Genomic DNA, 21,363 nt, shown 5'->3' with positions numbered 1-21,363 from the left:
AAACGAGAAAGAAAACAAAGACAAAGAAAACAGATGAGACATGAAACCTGAAAAAGTGTTTTATAAGAGAAAAGGAGGTGAAGGGAGAAAGATTCATGACGGAGCTAATGAAAGAAACACCGAGTGTCTGCTGTTGACAGCTCAGGGTTAAAGGGCTTCCATCTTCTTTTTTTTTTTTGCACTCTCACTTTCCCTGGCGATGTGTGACTGGGCCTCCGTGGTCTTTTGTGTCCCTGCGGTGTTACGTAAGCCACGTGGGCTGCACAGACAGACAGCGAACAGAGGAGCGGCCTGTGGAGCTGAAGGAACCGCTCTGTTCACAGGCTTGTCCAACTGGACGGAGCACAGCGGCCCACAGAGCAGGGCACTGAGGAGAATTCAACCAGGGTGGGAAAACTACCACCGGCATCCAAGCTTCGCCAGAGCGCGGATGAAGCCGGTGCGTAGCCGCACTTGATTTGAAAATGTGCTCTGAAAAATCAAGTTAGTGAGGAATTAGGAAGATGTCTGTTTGATGTGCTGGTAGGAGAAGGTCCTGGAGAAAGAGGAGAAGCAAAGATCAAGGGAGTATCGAATGAGAGGAAGGAGAGGAAATAAGAGAAGCTGGTAAAGGAAGCAGGTGAGCAAGTGAGGAAGCACAGGAGCTAAAACAAGAAGTGAAGTGAAACTGGAGCGTTCCGTCTTCTGCTGACCGAGCAGATGATCGACCTCAAAAACAACTGGAACAAAACAGAGAATCCAGTTCTTCTTTTTGATTGTGTTGACATCTTTGAAAATCCCAGAGAAGACCTGCTTCTTCCTCTACAATATCTTTATTGGTTTGTCATTTGTTTCAAATTCACCTTTCCAGACCCACTAGATAGGACATTAAATAATGACAAAGTCCAACCTCCTTCTGACAAAATAATTCTAAAGACGTCACATTAGGATCTGAGAAGTTGTGCTGGTGACTGTAAGGTGACTTCTTGAGGAGGAGGACAGAGGGAGGAGAAGAAGGAGGGAGGGAGGGAGGAAAGAGAGGAAGCTTCCCGTCACCTTTAGGTCTCTGTGGATGACGGGCGTCTTGCATTGGTGCAGCCGGGCCACGGCCTCGCAGGTGTCACAGAAGACGTGAAGGACCTCGGCCTCACTGAAGCCCACGTTCAACCGCTGGTTCATCTGCTTCACCACCTGACCGGCTGCAGGAGAAGACAGACAGTGATTTAACCCTCGTGCAGTATTTGTTAAAATAGGTTTCAGTTTTCCGTTGCTTACATTCATACGTGGATGTTTGGAGGCCTATGAGGTTTTAATCAAACCATTATGACAAAGAACTGTAAGTGAGGTTTGATATTTTACAGCTAAAGAATAAGATTGATTATAAATACCCATAAATAGAAAGAAAACACAAATGCAAACAAATATATAGAATTTTTGTAATTTGTTTATCGTGTAAAATAAAGCTTTTCATATCTGCAAACATAAACACAGACATGTATGTGAATCGATGTAATTTCTGCTATAGAAATCTAAATTCTAAAGTCCTCTCATTATCACTGAGAATCAGCTCAAACCATATTTTAGAGTCACAAGCATTTACAAAATAAAGGAAATCTGTTGTTGGAGTACGTGACAGTAACTTCCCCTTCTAGCTGACACACAGCGTTACGTTTCAAGGACAACAGTGTGTGCAGACATTTGTCCTAAAATAACCCTAATGGAGCCTGTCCCACATGAAACCCAGAGGTCACAGATATAAGTAAGAAAAACCACAGCTTCACTGAAGTAGAACAGATTTTGTACCTTTACAGTACTCCATGAGGATCAGGACCTCCCACACGCTGTCGGACACGGGACTGATCGTAGAGTCCAGGTAGCCGACGATGTTCTTGTGGCCCGAGAGCTCCTTCTGCACACGGGATCAAGAGGTGGACGTTTATTAAAGAAGGTGTGAAACAGCAAGATTAAAGAAAACAGGATCCATGTAGGTTCCACGTCCTCAACAATTAGGTGATAAAGTACACGTGTGGATTGCTGACATGCACTCGAGCCTCCTTCAATACACACTGAGGAGTATTCATGCTGGGACTTGTTTCGCCTGTATTTGCTCAGCAGTAAGAAGTTGCTTCTTTATTGAAAATGAGGGATTCAAACCGACGTGAATGAAGTTAATCCAAAGCTTTGATTCTGCTTTGCGAGTCTCCGTGACATTTGCTCACACCCCTCGTCCTGGTTTCACTCTGTAAATCTATGGAAACCACTTTCAAATAAGACCAACGGAGAAGAAATACTGCCTGTGACGGCATCTTTACTGAGCACATTCCAAAAGGTTCACCGTCCAGCTGAATCCGGTCCAGCCTCGTCGTCAATGCTTTTCTGTATTCTTTCATGTTCTTGCAACACGCTGATCTCTCCTAACTCCGCTAATCTTTCCTAACTTGATTAATTCACTGGATTAAAGCATCAGTGTCTCTTGTTTGTTTGCTGGATCGCAGCACGAGGAGAGAGAGCGAGCGTTGTGGAAACCGACACACACACACACACACCGAAGGCAACGTCCCAACAGGCCAGAGCTGTGTCAGTGTTTAAGGTCAGCTCTCTCTGTGTGTGTGTGTGTGTGTGTGTGTGTGTGCGCGCGCTACACATTGTTCCAGCTGATGAGGCAGTCAACAGACACACACAAAGCTGGCCAAACAGCTCAGAGTGAGCCGTTCACTGACACACTGGGGTCAAACGTTCAAGACGGGACATCTGCTGTTGTCCAAGTCCTACAAGTCTCCTGGTTTCACAGATTTAACCTATTTCACTTTGAAGGACATGAAACACGTCGACTTATTATTAGCTGTGATCACAGGAGTGACACCTCTGCGTGATATATTTAAGTCGAGTGGGTGAATTCAGCTCCGGCCAGATTTGGAATGCTGGAAAACAGGACTGGTTAGAAAAGGTGGAATGAAGACATGCATGTGCACCTTCCTTAATGAGGGGTTGTGTTCCATTTGAAAAACTAATTATGTGCTTAAGTTAAATACCTGAAAACTGAGAATCTGATGATGAGGACAACGTGTTCAGGTTCACATTAAACCCTCCGAGCACAGGAAGTGAGAGGAGCCCGTTTTCCACTCACTGCAGCCAAAACTAAGACTTGTGCTGCTTTGAGACATGAACTGAAGTCCGAGCATTTTCCTGAAATTTCCCGGAGGATGCAAATGTTTGACTCCGTTACTTTGGACATTTTCAGGAACTTTTTCCAATGTCTGGAAGAGCCCAAGTGAGAATACAGCAGAATAATAAATTTGCGTGTGATCGTGTTGATGCGTTTCTAACAGGCGGACGCTAAATGTCGTAAGATGAATAAGAGAAGACGTGATGAAGACGTTAACTTTGAAAGACACGAGATTCGGCGGCTTTTTGGCAATAAAGCCGATGTGCCGAAAAATAAAAACACTAAGCGTTCCACAGCAGAATTATACGTCATGAATGTTTTTCTGTTGTTGTGAACTCCTGAAAAAAGGCCAGACCCCATTATCTTTGATTAATATTAGAGGAAATCAAAATGAATGCGAAATTGGCAAAGCCCTTAGAATCAAGACAAGCAGGAAGACGGTGAAGCGGCTCTTACCATGATAGTGATCTCTCTCTTGTAGACGTTCAGATCCGGGACGTTGTTGACGTACATGCGCTTGAGAGCGCAGCGCACGCCGCTGTGCGTACGAGCCAGAAACACCACAGAGAAGCCTCCTGGGAAAAAATACACAAGATGATGAGTTGACGTTACATCAGCAGATTTTTTTAGTCTTTTCATACATTTTACAGCAGCTCAAGTTATTTCACAACAGTGATCCCCCCCCCATCCCCCGAAACCACTCAACTCCACACAGATATGTTGAGCTGTCCATGAAAAGACATTTCATGCCCCAGTTGTCCTGTTTTTCCTTGTAGAAAGAAAATCTGTCAATCCAATTAAATATAATCAAAGATTTATAAAAGGTTTCCATAAGCTGTTATTTAGCAGCAGCAGCTAACTGCCGTCTTATTTCTTGTAGAAGCATAAGCTCATTTAGCTCTGGCCAATCTCCAGCTGGGTCTAATCCTGGAGTAAATGAAGTCACTTGATTTATAAAACACACAAAGGATTTACCAGACTACGATACGAAGCTGAAATGACCCTGGGTGAGAGGAGTTTGCTGTTAAATAGGATGTTTAGACGTGAGGTGTTTAACCAGGTGCCACAAGCTGCTGTCCCTGTCCTGGTCTCTGAGTGAGAGGACACACACTGGGACAGGACAGCACCCGCGTCTCATTAGAAGAGGTTCCCTGAATCATTGAGTGGCGGGCATCAAAGTCCACGGACCAGCGAGGAGAAAAAGAAAAGATCCACAATGGCGAGCTTGTTCCCTAACAAGTTACCTTGGGTCATCTGAAAAAACAGCATGGATTTGGACTGGGAATGAGCAGAAAGGGGGGGGGGGGTTAAAGTGACCAGTGAACACAAAGGCCTGCATTGAAGAGTCCATCAGCTTTATGTTTAAAAACAAATCTCAGGAGCTTTGTTGTGAGGACGGTTGAACCTGTGCGTTCCCACAGGCCTGTGAACTGAGGTTCCAGCACCTGCAACTCACAGCCAACATAAAAACACACTCAGGCACAGTGTTTGCATGTTGTCACAACAGTGAGAGTTACTGTAGCACACATCAGATTGGGGGACTGGTGCCGTCCTGCAGCACAGGGGAGGGAACAGGCGGCCAATCAGACAACAGACAAGCCGCTATGGCAGCGCTGCAACTGAACACAGTGAAGGAGAGCAGCCGATTGTGTAACAGCAGAAACCACCGTGAAGCACCCGAGTGACACTTTAACTCCACTTGTCCATTTTCTTTCTCACTAATTCCCCCCCCCCGTTCACACTTGTGCACGCCGATGTAAACAAGCAGCAGATTGATGACTCGTCTACTCGGCAGAGGAGGGAAGCAGCGGCAGGTCAGTATCGTTCGGCGCCTGTGATACTGTGAAAAAAAAAGGAAGTATCGGTTCTCGTGACATTCCAAAATAAGACCCATCTTTGTTTCTCCCCCGTCCATATTTAGAATTCAGCCCTGGAGTTTGCAAACTTCTACTGGCTTTAGAACAAGGTCAATAGAAATGCTGCTGAGGGGATAGAAAAATAACAACAGCTTATAAAATATAATGCTGATGATGCTGACACACACACACACACACACACACAAAATGATTTAAAACCAAGGAGCAGAAAGACCCTGTTTCTCTGAATGGAGCGGTCGCGGCAGTTTTATCCTCAGACCTGCTGCCATTTCAAAAAAGAATGGAAACACAGACCGAAACTCTGCCAAGACAAAGAACCTGAGCCGGAGCTGTTCACACCTGCTGGACGCTGCTCGTTGATCTGCCTTGGGTCGGCGCTGTGCGCTAAGGTCAGCGTGATGGTCACTCCAAACCGGAGTGCCGGGGTTTACATTGATTTCCTGTAACAAGGCACTTAAGTGCGGAGCCACCCAGAGACTTGGGGGGGAACTGAATCATATGACAGTCTTGTGAGAGGACCGACTTTTAAAAATAACAGGACGAGGACTTTCAGCGAGCTCTAAGCGATGATACGTGATGCAGACTCTGCTTTATGACCCTGGTGTGTATGGAAAAAAAACGACCAGTGAGTCGTTCCCAGGCTTTATGTACACACAGATGTAGGATTGCAGACAGAGCTGACATCAACTTTAAGGAGATAATGCAGGCAAGAACATGTGGGGGGGGATGATTAGACCGGATGACAGATTTCACAAGGCAAAATCCATTTGCTCGGGCGAAGGGCCAGGAAGCTGAAAGGAGCCGGCTGTTTCAGCGTGGACAAGAGACAAAGGAGCAGCTAACCTTCTCTGGAAAACTGAACACTGAACCAACTGGGAAGCTCCACTCCCACTGTGTTGCCTTAGACCTAATGCAGACTGAAAAACATGTCTCGTGTCAGACTGTCACGTTCACCTGCAAGGGGCCAAATGACAAGTGGTCTCAGATACAAATTTACGGATTACGAGACAATTCCCTGTTCAGGAGATTCACGATTGGTGCGAATACTCTGCTCTGAATCTTCAAGGTCCTTGAACTGTTGTCGTCTATAACTCACCACAAAACTTGTGTTGCAGCCTCTGTCAAGGACGGCACACAAGGTCGATGTGTTCTGGAACTACAGATGATCTATGACGACGAGCACGAGCACAGATTCTGGGCCAGCTGCAGGAGTTTCAAGGTGGGAACACGCGGTAAAAGGCTAGTTCATGGTCGGAGCGTGATACAGACATGAAGTGGGTGTCTTGGTTACAGCTCGGTTTTAATATCCTATCAACACCACAGTGTCTCTCTCCTGTCAGTCGGCATAACACTGGTACTTTCCACTGACAGTGTCATGTAGTTCTCAGCAGCAGAACAAAGGAAAACGCCTCACACCAAAGCTGAGAGTATCTGAGTCGCACTCCCTCCTGATGATGTAATAGCAACTGGTCATGTCAAACAGTATTTAAAGAGCAATGGTTCTATGGGAAATATCCAAGACCGGCTTTCTCACGTTCGTCTATAATAGAAACAATTGTTATGCACTAGAATTTATATTATAGAGGAGAAACCTCAAACCATCCCTTCATGAGATTCTCTGACACTAGCTGTTACGTGTCTGTCAGTACAAACCGACGCCGGCAGCCATTGTTCCGTTTGGTCAAGTTAAGAGAAGACAAGAGGCCTCAGTCCAGGACATCCGGACAAATGCTTCATGTCGGCCTGCTGCAGGACTGACGGGGTGGGGGCGTTATGCTCCAGGATCTGGTTCTCACTAAATCTCCACCCTGAGCCTTTTGTTGCCCCCGGACGACTATGCCAGCCATGCAAGTGGTACACTGGTGAGTGTATTATTCTCCTGAGTGGCTCCGGGATGGGATGATGGGTTTCACAGGGGCTTTGTGCGCAGCATACCAACTTCCTGGACAAATGAGGAAAACCGACAGCACTGTCCCTCACTGTACAGGAGGCTGGATTCAACCAGCGACAACAAACAAAGCTGTCTGCAACCGACACTGGCTTCACTGATGCAAACATTAACATGCCACGAAAAACAACAAGGTGCTTGGGTGGGAAATGCAAATATCATCGTGTGTGGAGCAGACAGGGTAAATGATGAGATGCTCACAAACATCAACAACTAAAACAAACTGTCGACAATATACCATTTGATCAATGAGGATTTGATAAACAGATTCTGGGTTAATCAATATTTGATTTAACGTTATTTAACCTCAACCTTGAGAGACAAGTAGATGTGGCTTGTATTAAAAAAGGTATTTGCCATTTATAGTGTTTCCCATTACCATGAATTGCCTAAAATGTGGCAGCGCACACCTGCCCCCCCCCTTGAACCGGGTGTGCAGCATACATGTTCACAACAGCCACCCCCAGCAGCAGCTACACCCACTGGATCTTAATTCCGTGGGAAACACCGGGACCTGATAAATCCGCACGTTTCCCCCATGTTTGAATCACTGCGGCCCGATTTGACAGATGACCGAGAAAAAAAAATCAAAAGACGATTAGATCCACATCTAAATTACAGAGCGATAATACAGCCCGGCCATGTTTCTCATGCACAGACGTGTAAGTGAAACCTTTCAGGGTGCCAGAGCACAGCTGACGGGCATGTCCGACGCTCAGCACCCATTAGTCACGTCTCATCGTCGTTGTTCCTGCTCGCCCGTTTCCTGGCTGCACCGCTGAGAGGCTCCTGAAGGGCTTCAGCGTGAGGACGTGGTCAGTTGTCAGTGACAGTTGGAAGGAAAACCCCCCGCACCCATCAGGCCAAGAGGAAAGGTGGTGGTGGTGGTGGTGGTGGGGGAGGGGGGGTGTTACTGACATTAAAGCCTGTGACTGAGTGAGGGCTGTAATTATCGGAGAACTTTCCTCTGCATCCAGCACGAGGGACCCTGACATCACTCCTGACTAACTGGGACGGTCACAGCCCACATGACAGCTCGTGGAAGAGGCTTGAAAGAGGAGCTCAGCAGCCTCTTGCGAAACAGAGACTCTGCATTGCCTTGTGATATAGGCAAGAATAAAAAAGAAAAGAAATAAAACTTCAGAAGTGGTAGAGAAGTCTCTCAGCGAGGAAGGATTAGAGGATTAAGTAACACGCTGCAAAGAGAGAGGATGCATTTATAGTTTCTGCTCAGCATAAAAAAAAAAAGGCACAGATGTTCTTCCTCTGCCGCATGATGTCATCTGTGATAACAAACCACTCTCTGACTGACATCTGTTTTTTCCCTCTTCATCATTCTAACCCACTGCTTTTTACTTTAGCAAGCGCGAAGTCTTTTAAGAACCGCAAACTAAGAGTGTAGTTCAACTGACAGTGCCTCTGTCAGCAGTGTGGGGGAAGTGGGGAAAATGCTGTTTCTTTTTGAAGCAGGCTGGGGTATTTCCTCCAGGGCCCCCCATCCTCTAACATGAAACCCACAACACTTCCCCTGCAAGTCTTCATAGCTTTACGATAAGTGTAACTTTAACTTAAGTTGCATGTGGTTGCACTGAATTACAAAAACTGTTTGAAGGACTCCTCAGGGACTTTGTTAAATTATGTAAAGTTCAACATTTTTCCCCACTGCTAAACGATTAAAATGAGAAATTTAGACAACAGAATTATGTGCCTTCTTTCACCTGCATATCTTTTCTTGGCCTTTCTTCACCAACATCCCCTCAAGTGAGTGTTATTTCACAGAAGGGATCCTCTGTAGTAGAAGATATATAAATTACTTTTGCATTGACATGGAAGTAAAATGATAAGAGGTAAAAACCTGTAGTTGTGGTATTCATGAATAAGAAATCAAGTATTTTGAGTAATAAATATACGATTGAATATCTCACTGGTCATCTTGAGGCTTCGGTGAAGCAGCCACAAGATCTCACATATTCAATCAGATCTGAAGCAACTCACGTTTCTGATCTATTTGATTTCAGCTTTTCACTCTAGTATAATCATTGACATTTTCTTTACCATCCAGAGATTTAACAAACTATTAGATTAATTACTGTTTGTCTTTGACCGATAAGCATTGAAGCTGCTGAGGCTGTAATCATCAGCCACACTGGAAAATAAACCTGATATGACGCCAATGATAGAATCTTTCTGAAGTACGGTTCTTACACAGATAAAATATCATTCACAAATTGATGTGGAAACAGTCTCAACAAAGACAAACCACACGCTGCTCGAGGCTGCAGAACAAACACGGCCTCCGGGAAAAAAAAGTAACGACACCAAAACCTAATCCAAAGCAAAGTTCTTCCATATGGTTCTTCCATCTTCAGGGACCTGGTGTCTGATACCTTCAGTTCTACTCGTGGAGATGCTTCCTTCTTGTGGACTAACAGGTGCCAGATTCTCCACAGTTAACGTAGGAAATGGATTTCCATTAGCGGGCGTCGGGGCCCTCGCCAGTTTGCCACGCCGTGCCAGCTGCTCCTGCTAATTACCAATAACGACTTTTTGATCCCCTGCGCTTTAGGAAATCCTCTGAGATTTGCTATTACACAGACTAATGCGGAAAGAAACTTTTTGTTGTTCAGCTGATTAATGCTGCGGCCAAACATGCCATTTGGTAAGTGGGAAACTGAAGGTACATCAAAGTCCAGGCAATCTCACGTGTGGGTTTCAGAATGTAGGAGCAAAATATACCCAGGTTTCATACTGGGAACCAATATAAAAAGGTTGGGATGTCTTACTTTCATCAGCTCATCCTACCTGAGACAGTTTGACCTACAAAGAGCGACTTCAGGCCGGTGACTTAAGATCACTGCTTAATCTGTTTCACTCGAGTCGACCGGAGTTAGCCGACAGCAACTCTCAGAGAACCATCAAGGTGCTCGGCCTGAAAATAAAACAGTCTTTCTTTTTAAACTCTTTAACAAGCAGGTGAGAAATTCTGCACTCTGCGAGCTTCTCACTGGCAGAACACCGCACCACCTTGTCATTTCTTTTTCTGGCCCTTTCAAGGTATAAAAACCTACCCCGGGTTTTTAATGATAGATCTATTTGAAAGATAAATATTTGCTGAAGATGCGCAAGTTTTAATTTGGAATTTAAAGCAACTTAACAGAAACTGTCGCCTAAGTTCCCTCTGAGACAAAGTCTAGCATGCACGGCCATAGCAGGGATATGACAAAGGTTGTTTCGGGTCAGATATTTGTTTACTTTCTGAGGTGAAGGTGACACTCTGCCCAAACAGAGGTGGTGGTGGGGGTGGTGGGGTGGTGGTGGTTGGTGGTGGTGGTGGTGGTGGTGACATGCTGCAGGCAAACTGGACTGAAATGAATGAAAGGTGCATTCAGAGAACAGCTGATAACCTCAACCTGGGAGCGGGACTTTCATCTCAACGTTTTCAAGGACACAACACTCAGCTAAATTCTGGTGTGCACAGTCACTCCTGTGTTACAAGTGAGAACACTCTGGCCTCTCACTGCAGTTTATCTCATTCCCACCCTGACGGAGGTGAAAGATGCGAGGAGCTTTTAAGTGTGCGGAGAGGTCTTTCTTCCATAAAAGGTTGGTGCAGCAACAACTGTCCATGTTTTTATATCCTGGGCTTAGTGAGCTGCGAGGTTCTGGCAGCTGGTTCTCATTCATCAAACCTCAACAGGGCTTAGAACTGAGCCGGCAGACACAAGTGGCCGTTGCTTCGGAGGCTTTAAGGGTGAAAAGGGGAACGAGACAGAGGTGCTGCAGAAGGAGAAGGACACAGGTTGTTATCATCACCGACTGTAAAGACGGACGACGCATCTCCACTTCCTCCCGATATTCAAACATGCCGAATCCAGCCCAAATAGTCTGCTTCATAAGACCAGAGTGACGGGATGGCACCAACTTGTTTACAGTTCCCACAGCCTCCGTCGTTAAGATTGAGCCAATCGCTCGTCACTTCTGACTCATCGTCCAATCCGGTGTAGTCGTGCATTAATCACACGTGTGCTCACATACAGACTGTGATCAGCGTCAAACGTGTACTTAAGTGTCTGGAAAAACGGGCCTCCACTAGCAGCAGGCCGGGAAACAGGTTTTTATATTTACACAAGTCCTGAAGGCTTATGGACGGAAACACCCGAGCGAAATATCGACATTCATGATTTCTGAATATTTACATTTAGACAGATTTGGAAGCTGTTTGGTGATAAACTCGACGGACTTGAAGGACAAACTTTTTCTCCACAGAAAAATTAAAAAAAACAGATTGGTGTTGTCTCTGGTTCCAAAAGACACTTGTGACTAAGACATCTCCCAGGATGAGGAGTTACGAAACGTTGAGCTCTGACACAAGAGCAGAATATTACCTTGTTCTAACACTGAATTAGATTTAACTGAATACAGGAACAATGTTAATTTGCACTGAAGTGAAATGCTGTACTGTCCATGTCAAAGCCTTCCTGTTCGGAGTCTCCCTCTGAGCCGAGTTCACACCCACGTTTGGCTCGATGCCCGCCCTCAGATCAGGCGACGATGAATTGGTAGAAAATCATTCATTTGCAGTTTCACCAAACAGTGAGGGGAGGGGGGGGACAGTGGCAGAGATGCAGAAACAGAAGGCCTCAATGAGCAAGCACAAAGGCACCGATTCCCATCACGGGACCAAGTGCTGCATCGTACCAGCATTCTTTCTGGGCTCTGGAATAAGACAACAAAAGGGCACAATGTGCCTATTCATCACCAGTACAGTATGCTAATAATCTGCATTCTCACCCCCCCCCCTCAATAGGTCATTAATAATAAAAACATCAGAACTGCAGTGATCGATGAAGTCTTATGACAATCACAACAATAAGACCTGCTCTGTGTAAACAATCTGTACAGAGATCTGAAGAGATCGGTGTTATATGATAGTTTTTTTTATCTCACTTTTTAAATTTCAAATCAACCCTGATTATATTTTCATTTTATTCTATCGCCTATTTATTGCCACGCTGTACTTTCCACTAGCTCTTTTGTTTTCCTCTTTTTGAATATCTGGCTCCCGTGAAAAAATGATTTGATCCTATCTCATCTTAAATGTAGTATTTATCAGATGCTTCATGGATCTTGACGACAAGAAATGTATTTGGGGGACAGATATCTATGATCTATGTGGTGCAGCTCGATTGGATGTAAGGAGACTGTTGGGCCCTGGTGGAGGTTTGAGTTTTACTAAGTGACATCCTAGTTTTCAATCTTTACTCGTCATCATCTGTTTCACAACACGACAACCACAGCTCTTTCCTCACAGAGAGACAAGTTAAGCCCATTGTTAGGAAATACGTCCTCCTAACAGAAAACAGGGTCATGCAAACAAAAGTTGTGCATAACTCAACTTTGACACAATGTGAGGTCATCCTGCGAGCCGCTGTGTTGGCCAATCGAACACACGCAAGGAGAAACAACTGCTGGTTTCCAGAGTTGTAAATTCTTATCTGGCTGTTGTTTTAACTCAGAGCTGCTTCCACACTAAACCGGAGCTGTGAGCAAGGCATCTTTGTAAAAACACCAACGGAGATAAATTGGTTTTCAATCACTATCGTGGGAAAATATTATCACTAGTACGGATTTCAACCACATCACTCAGCCTTTTCACGTTATCTAAACTGTGTCGGACACCAAAAGGGCAGCAGATATCGAAAGTATATTTACTCAACAGTTGGCTTCAGCTTCTATTTATTATCTTCTCAACAAAGAGTTTATCAAACACGATTCCCAAGCGCTTGTCTGGTATAAGCGAGAGAAACATCAGCCGGAACTTCATTTGAACTGATAAAACAGGCTTTCGGTGAATGCATGGCGTCGGGCCAGATCCCACGAGACAAAGGCCAAGGTGAAGAGGCCACGTGCTCACCGCGTACACACACACAAACTGTTTGCACGGAGACAGTGTTTGCGTTTCTTCTGTTTGCACGGTCCGTGGCTCGTCGTGGTCAGCGAGTCGCTTCAGCCGAGGCCAAACGTCTCGCGCCGCCGCCGTCTCCGCAGCCCCGTGACTCACAGAGACAACATGTCAAGATTCCGCTGACAGCGAGCACCCGGGTGAAGTTATGTGAAGTCAGCATGTCGAGAGAAAAAGGGGCTTTTTGTTTAGTGACAGACGTGTGTCATCAGAGACGGACCAGCTGAGAGGCAGGCTTGATGTGAAGCTCTCCAATGTGAGGAGGGTTAAAAAACTCACAAAGTCTGGAATTACGCAGTGATGAAATAATAAAGTTGCAGCTAACGTGCTCGAAAAACTGGAAATGGAACCACCAGCCACGAGAAAGAGAAATAACCGACGCATGCAAATATTAACCTTGTACCTGCAGCGAGAGGAAGGTACAGCAGACCCGTACCGGTCGTGGTCTGGTCAATTAATAACACTGACATAAGGGCCATTGTGCAAGTTGAGCTGACAAACACCACAGGTTCCAGAGACGGTTATCTGCTGCTGCTCGGCAAATAGCTTGATGAAATATTACCGCGGCAGACCGGAGCAATAACTCTGGGAGCAGTTTGTGAGCCTGCTCTCAAACTGGGACTTTTTAAAGAAGAATACAAAATCTAGGGTATGAACGAGCACATACATCATAGACTGTCTATAAAGACTCACAACGTGTCTCCAACTCCGCCCACTATCCAGAAATTTTGTCAAAATATCCTGCAGACGAATAAATGACGTGATTCCACCAATATACGCGCCCGAGCAGTCGGGTGTCACTCAGCTGTCGAACAAGACGATGCAGCACATTTTTATATCGTTCGATATCTAAACTTAAACAAAACTTATCAGAAACGCGAACACTTGAACATCAGTGTGATAAGAACGACCTAAAATCACACGGAGGGGGTTTTGACCTATACTACAGCCAGCCACCAGGGGGCAATTGAGACGCTTTGGCTTCCCTTTTCTATGCAACTGTTTTTATTCACAGTGAAATAAATTAAAACTATTCTTGTGTGCGTAAAGACAAAGTGTCAGGATATGAGAGATCCCGTGTTTCTAGTCTGACGTCTGCAAACGTTGTTGAGCTTTTTGTGCAACTACCAAACTTGTTCCAAATAGTTTTATCAAATGTATTTCTGTGCATTCCTAGACTTTCCGCGCCGGGACAAGGAACCTGGTGCAGTAAGAGTTAGTGGATGGAGGGTGACATGCTCACAGATGCTTCCTGTTCCCACTTGTCATTTTCTGAGTTCCTCTCGGAGACAGAATCCGACGGAGCTGAGGAGAAACCACAGAGCCTGAAGGGCAGTGGACGGAAATGACTATGTTCCTACTCGATGTAGAAACCATCCCGCTCTGCAGATACACGTGTATCACTGGAAAAAACTGCTCACCGAGTGGTGTCAGGAGCTTTTGAGCTTAATACGAGTTTAATTTGAATATATATTGAAGTGATGTAATGTTTTCCTGCGTTTTCTTTGGTTTCCTTTGTACAGAAAAACTATATCCGAGTGTTCGGGCTTTACGGGGAAACTCGTGCTCCTCATTAAAATGGCACAGCTGCTATGCAACAGTTGAATGAGCCACTCACAAACATCACATGATCCATTCACTATCGAGACATCAGTCGCACAACTGACCCAGTGACACTCAGTGTGCAGCCGCAGGTTTGTCGGCCCCTGAGTAACCAGCCTGGAAACTTACCACCGCTATTTACCTCATCTGGCAACAAGCACGATGAAGAGAACAGGAAGCAACGGATCGATAGCATCAGTTGTGTGTTTTTTTTCGCTCGAGGCCACAACAGCGGTAAACTCACCCTGATATTTTCACCTATTTACCAGCCCAGCGGGTCTTTAAATAGAACAAGACGTCCCACTGAGGGCTGGTTACCCAGAAGCTCAGCGGAGCGGCGGTCGGCTGGTGGTTAGAGGGCCCGTGTTGCTGAGTGGGCAGCGCATGGGACCAGCGCTCGCAGAGTAAAGCTCTCCGCTCCCTCAGCACTCAGGACACCGGAGAGAGCTCCATCTGCACGAGAGCATCCTCAAGCTGCTGGTGCAAGAGTGTGTGTTTACATTACGAATGCAGAACTGAGTGATTTACCGTGTATATAACGTTACTGTAGCTTGTTCTTGAGTTTTCTATTCGGTGTTTCTTGGTAGTAGGTTTATTCTTGCTTTAAAAATGCACAGAGAACAGGATTTATCACAAACCGAGGGTCGAGGGTCGAGAGGCTTCATCCACGATACTACATTTGAGTTTTAAAATATCGCTTTTGCTACGTTCACTACTACAGAGTTTTTGAGCGCCGGAAAATGATAATTTTGGAAATGCTGCTGGTCCCATTTTAGTTTGAAAACTAAGAACAGCAAAGTAAGAATAAAATAAGACGACACAGGACGGACTCCGAACAGATAGATAGAAACCTCTAGTGGGTCATGGTTATGGTAGAAAGGGATTATGATTGTACAGGTTCTTACTGAAGTAGCATCTTCCATTAGAGAACAAATACTGATTTGGCTCATTGCACTTAATTTGACTAAAAAGTTATTGTTAGAACTCTGCCCCTTCTTCCTGTTTGACACCGTAAATACAACAGGACGCATTTATTGTCTCAAGAAGAATTGAAACCTCCTTCTTACACTTCTACGAAAGTTGTCAGTAAAGTAATCGTACATCTGCTCTAGTAGGAAACTGACATTCATCTTTATACCTTAATGAATAAGGTGCGATTTTCCACTTTTCACATACTGTGCTTCACATTGATTACAGTGCGATATGATTGGCCGAGCAGCCCAGACGGGCCCAGACAGGCCGAGACACCCGGCTCTTACCTGGAGACTCAATGATGAGTAAAGGTCCCAGTGTCACCTTGTTGTCTGCTGGTAGCGGAACCACTTCACATGATTATATGATGACACAGACGGAATTTAGTGAGATCAGGTTTGTGTTGTGTTCACAGCGCGGTGACACTTGAAGGAACATGCTTGGCCATTTCAGTAATGTTATCAACTCACAGGCTAAATATATTTATTAATATGTCTCTTAACTTTCCAGCTTTTCACACATGAAGCTCCTCTGGGGGAACTCAGTGTCTGTCTGAAAGCAGCTTTTTTTAAATCCTTTTTTTAAAACAACGAGATGTTCTCACGAACCCAGGTCTGAACCAAGGTCTGAGCCAAGGTCTGGGCCAAGGTCTGGGCCAAGGTCTGAGCCAAGGTCTGGGCCAAGGTCTGGGCCAAGGTCTGGGCCAAGGTCTGGGCCAAGGTCCATGTCTTTATTGCACCGTCTGCCTTTGATCCGGTGAGTGTTTGTTTCACATTGTAATTTAGTGAGCGCACTCAAGAATTTGGTGTGACATGTGTTTCCTGTCACCGCCACCTACGTGGAACCCTGGTTCAGTTAAAACCGGATAGAGACACCACATCTAGATTTTGGTCCGTTGCTCTGGACCGGGCTCCGAACCTTTCACACCCGATATTCAGGTTCAGTCTAAACTGAAAAGCCTGAGATCTTTTAACAATCCAGTGTCCAGTATAGACTAAACCATATCTGAGAATCTTATTTTGAAGGTTGACTGAACTTTTTCCAGTAAAGTCTCCTCAAGTTACACCTAATTCTGTAGTGACGAGCATTTAAAAAAGAAGACTAAACACTTCCTCGTGGACAAAAACGACCTTGACGACTAACCGGATAAAAGTGGGACATAAGGAGAAGAGACTCAAACCTTTTATACTCGCCTCCCCCCCCCCACCACATTGATCCTCATGCAAACTGCAGGAGAACTTGTATGAACATGTTGGATGAAGTTTACATGCAGATGTTGACACAGGAGGCTCAGGCTGTTGTTTGTTTGCCACCCCCCACCCCACCCCACCAGAAACAGGATGTAGACCACAGCTGGAAGAGGGGTGGGTTTCAAGTTCTACTTCCAGCCATGTCCCCTGGTGTCCCGGTTTAAGCACCAGAGCCTGGGACAAGGGGGTCTGCGCTCTCTGGGAGACTTTTCTTGGGGAAACTGCTGCAGATGTTCAGGGAGGAAAAAATGTGTTTCTACTGTGGAGTGAAAAGACCAATTACCAGCCCCCCCGCCCCATAAACAGGAGCGGAGCTGGGGGTTGATCCCGGCAGGAGGAGGACGGGTGTGTACTCACCCTCAGCGACCAGCTCCTCCACGGTCACCTGGTACCGACCCACCGCGAACACTTTCCCGAAGTAGCTGCTGACTCCGGAGCTGCAGCCGGACCCGGCCCCTCCGAGCCCGCCGCTCTCCGACTTCGGCATCCGGGAAAACTTCTTCATCCTTCCGCCCCCCCCTCTCTTCTCCCTCTCTCAGTCCACCCGCCTGGTTGCGGAATAAAAACCCCCCCCGGTTTGGTGGGTCAATCGAACCGCACAGTCCGGTCCCGTTGAGTCGCTGTCCCCGCGTCCTATCTGCTTATCTGCGGGGCTTTCTCCTCCTGCATGCCCCGCGTCTGGTTCTTCTGGAGGGACCAGTCGCCGGCGGGGGACACGACATTAAAAGGGCACGGTGGATGAGCAGGCGTTAGGCGGGATGATGCACCCCCCCTTCGTCGGCCTCTCGGGGACCACAACACAACACAACACACACCCCCTCTCACAGGCGAACACAAGTGTGGGGTCCGTTAGCTGCTGTGACACATCCCTGCTAGCGAGCTGCAGCCGAGGCTAGCGCGCATGAACTCGGGCGGCGAGCGGGTCAGGAGGCTGCGGGGACAACGGAGCGAGGAGCCGGGGGGGGGGGAGGACAAGCGCAGCAAAGCGGCGGGTTAATCAACACCTCCTCCCGGGAGTATATCCAGCCCCGGGGCGACCCTCCTCAAATCCTCCTTGTGGTTCCTCCGCTACCTGTCCACTCCACTGGAGGCTAGTTAGCCCGCTAGCTGCTGCTGCTGCTGCTGCGGTGGTGGTGGTGGTGGTGCTGGTGGTTAGCGGCTGACGAGCGTCGCCAGGCGGCCGAGACGATCCAGGAGCGCGCGGTGGGAGCCCCGGTGCACACACACGAGACAGCGGCCGTAGCTTAAGAGGTGTCCCCCGGACGAGGCGCCTTGGCTCGGTCCCTCTGGGTCATCTCCGCTCCCCCGGGTCAGACTCGTGGTTCCTCCCTGACGTTAGGCTGCAGAGCAGGTGGGCGGTTTGTTATTCACCAGAGACAACCGAACGTGACGCGGGCCCCGCCCCCCGCCCGTGTTGTGATTGGTGAGGGGGTGGAGAGGGTATGGAAGAGCAACGGTGCCAGACACAATGTTACCTGACATTTAAAAAAAAAAAAAATACAGAATAATATTCAGTCATAATTAACAGACACGATATTTACAAGATACATTATGAGATTCTAAATCAAGATTGAAGGGATGGTTCACCCCAAAAATGAAAATGAACTGATGGAGGTGGTGGGTGAAGTGTTTGAGTCCACAAAACACTTTTGGACTTTTAGGGGTGAACAGAGTTGCAGTCAAATCTAATACAGTTGAAGTAGCTGGTGACCACTTCTTCAAACGTAAAAACAACAACATACAGCTCCTGTGGTGTCATCAAAGTGTCCAGAAGCCCCGACATTCAAATACGACTGGAAACTGCCTCATTTACATCAATTTTTTTGGCCTAAATGTGATTCATGCACAAACGTGGCTCCATATTAGGATATCAGAGGAAATTTAGGCTAAAAAGTTGGTAACGACGGCGTTTTAAATTTAATTTGAATTGCAATGCTCGGAAAAGTGGTTCTAGCCCTTTCCCCCTGAGTTTACCTTTCACGTAGGAAGAACGCAGGGGGAGTTTGTTCACGTCAAATGATTTTGCAACGACTGAAAAATGTCTGGCACATTCAGGCTAAGGGGCGGAGCCTGTAGAGCAGCAGGAGGCAAAAACATGACGCATAAATTCTGCTGTGGAAAGTTCAGGGTTTTTTGTTTACAGCACATCCACACCCGCATCGGCCCTCATCACCAAAAGCTCTGGAATCTTATTGTATTTCCAAGTTGACGTCTTCGTCAACGTCTCTTACGTCATAGTGAGATATTTGTATTCTTCCAGTTTCACATCCGTCACTTGTTAGAAACACCATCAACACACTCACTTGCTCACTCGGGCATTTTCCATACGTTTTGCTTGGGGGTCAGCAGGAAAAGTTCAGGACAATGTGTGGAGCAACTGACATTTGCGTTTATATCAGTGCATGTCTGAAAGCAGATTAATCGGCAGCAATTCTGACAACTGAATCCTCTCGTGAGTCATTTGTTTGGACAATAAAGTCCAAAAAGTTCACTGATACCAGCTTCTTGGTTAAATGTATTTTTCCCAATTGTAAAGTAAACACAACATCTTCGTGTTCTTGTTCTTATTCTTATTATTTTTTACTTGTTAAGTTGTAATAACGCCACTTACAGTTTCCTTTGTAGCTATAACCCTGACATGTACTGTAGCTGTGCCGTAACCCCATATTCATATCTCATGTCTTTGACTTTATCACAAGTCACAAAATATGACGTTTGAAGCCACATTTTATGGAGAAAGCCCGACTTTATTGTTCTCATCTTGGCAGGAATGTTCTTCCAGAGGAGGCGCCCAGACAATACTCCTCTCTAACTGGGCGGTGTCAGCCACAGACAGTCTGAGCAGTTTGGTGGAGGCAGGAGAAAAATAAAAACAGGCTGGAAAGAATGCAGTGCACAGAGAAAGAAACAAAAGCTCAGGCTGCTCTGGAGCGACGTCGCCTCCTGCCTCACACTTATTATTCAAAATAAAAATCACCATCAAAGCTCTGTCTTCATCTGTGGCTTTGATCTGCCTGTAGAAAGCACTGCTGGTCTTTTTCACATGAGGCTTTTCTTTGGTTATTATGGCTCTAATGATGCAGCCGAGGAAGAAACAACAGTGTGATTTGTCACCAGACGGCGAGGAAGCGGTGTGACAGCTGCCTGCGGCCTTGTGAACAAAAGGCAAGTGTGTGGGCAGGAGGATCCAACACATTACTCCTCGCACTCTCATTTCTTCGCCGTCGAACTCGTGCATCGTCCTCCAGAGTCGAAGAAACCGTCTTCGCCTGTGGATAAGTGGTCGCAATTAGCATATTGAGGTCAGTGGTTGTTGGGGGAGCACATGGCTGAGATGGGGATTACATAAGAGACGAGGAGGAGCAGAGCCGGATCACATGACCGTACAAACCCCCCCTACCTCATGTCTGGATACATCCTGTTTCTACAGGGGGTTGTTCCCTCCCTGACACACTTATTGTTGTGCTGCTGCCGGTGAGGTGTATGACGCCACCTGTTGGTGTGTGAACACAGAAACACAGACATCAGGACAAACACCCGTCCTGCTGGAACCGGTTCCTGCGCTGACCTCTGACCTCTGACCTCCAAGCACAGCCCACTTACATCTCCCCAAAATCATAAAAAAAACAGTTCCTATAGCAACAGTGATCTATGTGACTGTAAAGGGCTGAATAATGTTTTTCACAATCAGTTTCCTAATAATAGTGATTCACAGACAAGGGAGGAAACAGGATTCAGTCTAATAATACTTATTAAATGTGCATCAATGGATTCACAGTCTTGTTATTTAAAGATTTAATGGAACAAATTGATTCTGGATTATGAAGTTATTGCTGCATGTACGGTTTTGCAGCTTCACAGAAAGTGTAACTGGAAATCATCAGTAGGAGAATCTGGTGGAATCTCCGTGTCCTCGATGTTCCTCCAATCCGCCGTGCCGGCGGTTCGAATCCCTCCTGACACAGCGAAGCAGCAACGTCTGACTGGCAGCTCGCTTCATGAATGGAGACTTCACGGGGAGGGAACATAATTGGGAGACTTCACGGACAAGCTTATATTTCCTGGAGTCACATCAGGAGGGAGGAAAGCTCTGCTCTTGAATTCTGGTCGGCTACACTTTACACTTGGCATCACACACACACACGCACACACACACACGCACACACACACACACACACACACACACACCAGTTCAGAGGCTGGAGCACAGCGAGGGAGCATGGGCGAACTTGGCCTACATTTCCCCCACGCTGCCACATGAGTTTCATTTTCTGCACTGGAGCGAGACTCTGAGAAATCACACTGTCACAGAAGATACAGTCTACAGGCTTCATACAGTATAAAGAACTACAGACAGTCTGATGTAAAGAACTACAGACAGTCTGATGTAAAGAACTACAGACAGTCTGATGTATTACTGTAAACTACAGTAATGCAGATGTTACTAGTCCTTCCTACTGTTGCTACTTGATGAGACAAGGCTGCATAAATACTTTAATCGACTCTTGATCCACATCAGATCTTTTACTTTGGTAAATCCTCTGGGTAAAAATACTCTGAGCCACAGACTGTAAATAAAGATAAACATCTTAAATAATATAAACATC

At 46.2% G+C, this 21,363-nt stretch overlaps 1 protein-coding gene across 1 annotated transcript in view; it reads right to left on the bottom strand.

Moving 5' to 3' along the window:
* bmp2k (BMP2 inducible kinase) overlaps positions 1-18,122 on the bottom strand; it is a 37,750-nt gene extending 19,628 nt beyond the window's left edge. The window contains 4 exon segments of the mRNA XM_035166720.2: positions 1,036-1,178; positions 1,783-1,888; positions 3,602-3,720; positions 17,114-18,122. Coding sequence (XP_035022611.2) covers positions 1,036-1,178; positions 1,783-1,888; positions 3,602-3,720; positions 17,114-17,261 — 516 coding nt within the window. The 5' untranslated portion in view covers positions 17,262-18,122.
* Between the last annotated feature and the right edge of the window lie 3,241 nt (positions 18,123-21,363).

Source organism: Hippoglossus stenolepis, chromosome 9 (assembly GCF_022539355.2).
Source record: "Hippoglossus stenolepis isolate QCI-W04-F060 chromosome 9, HSTE1.2, whole genome shotgun sequence".
Taxonomy (NCBI): Eukaryota; Metazoa; Chordata; class Actinopteri; order Pleuronectiformes; family Pleuronectidae; genus Hippoglossus; species Hippoglossus stenolepis.
This window is presented reverse-complemented; position numbering and strand designations above follow the sequence as displayed.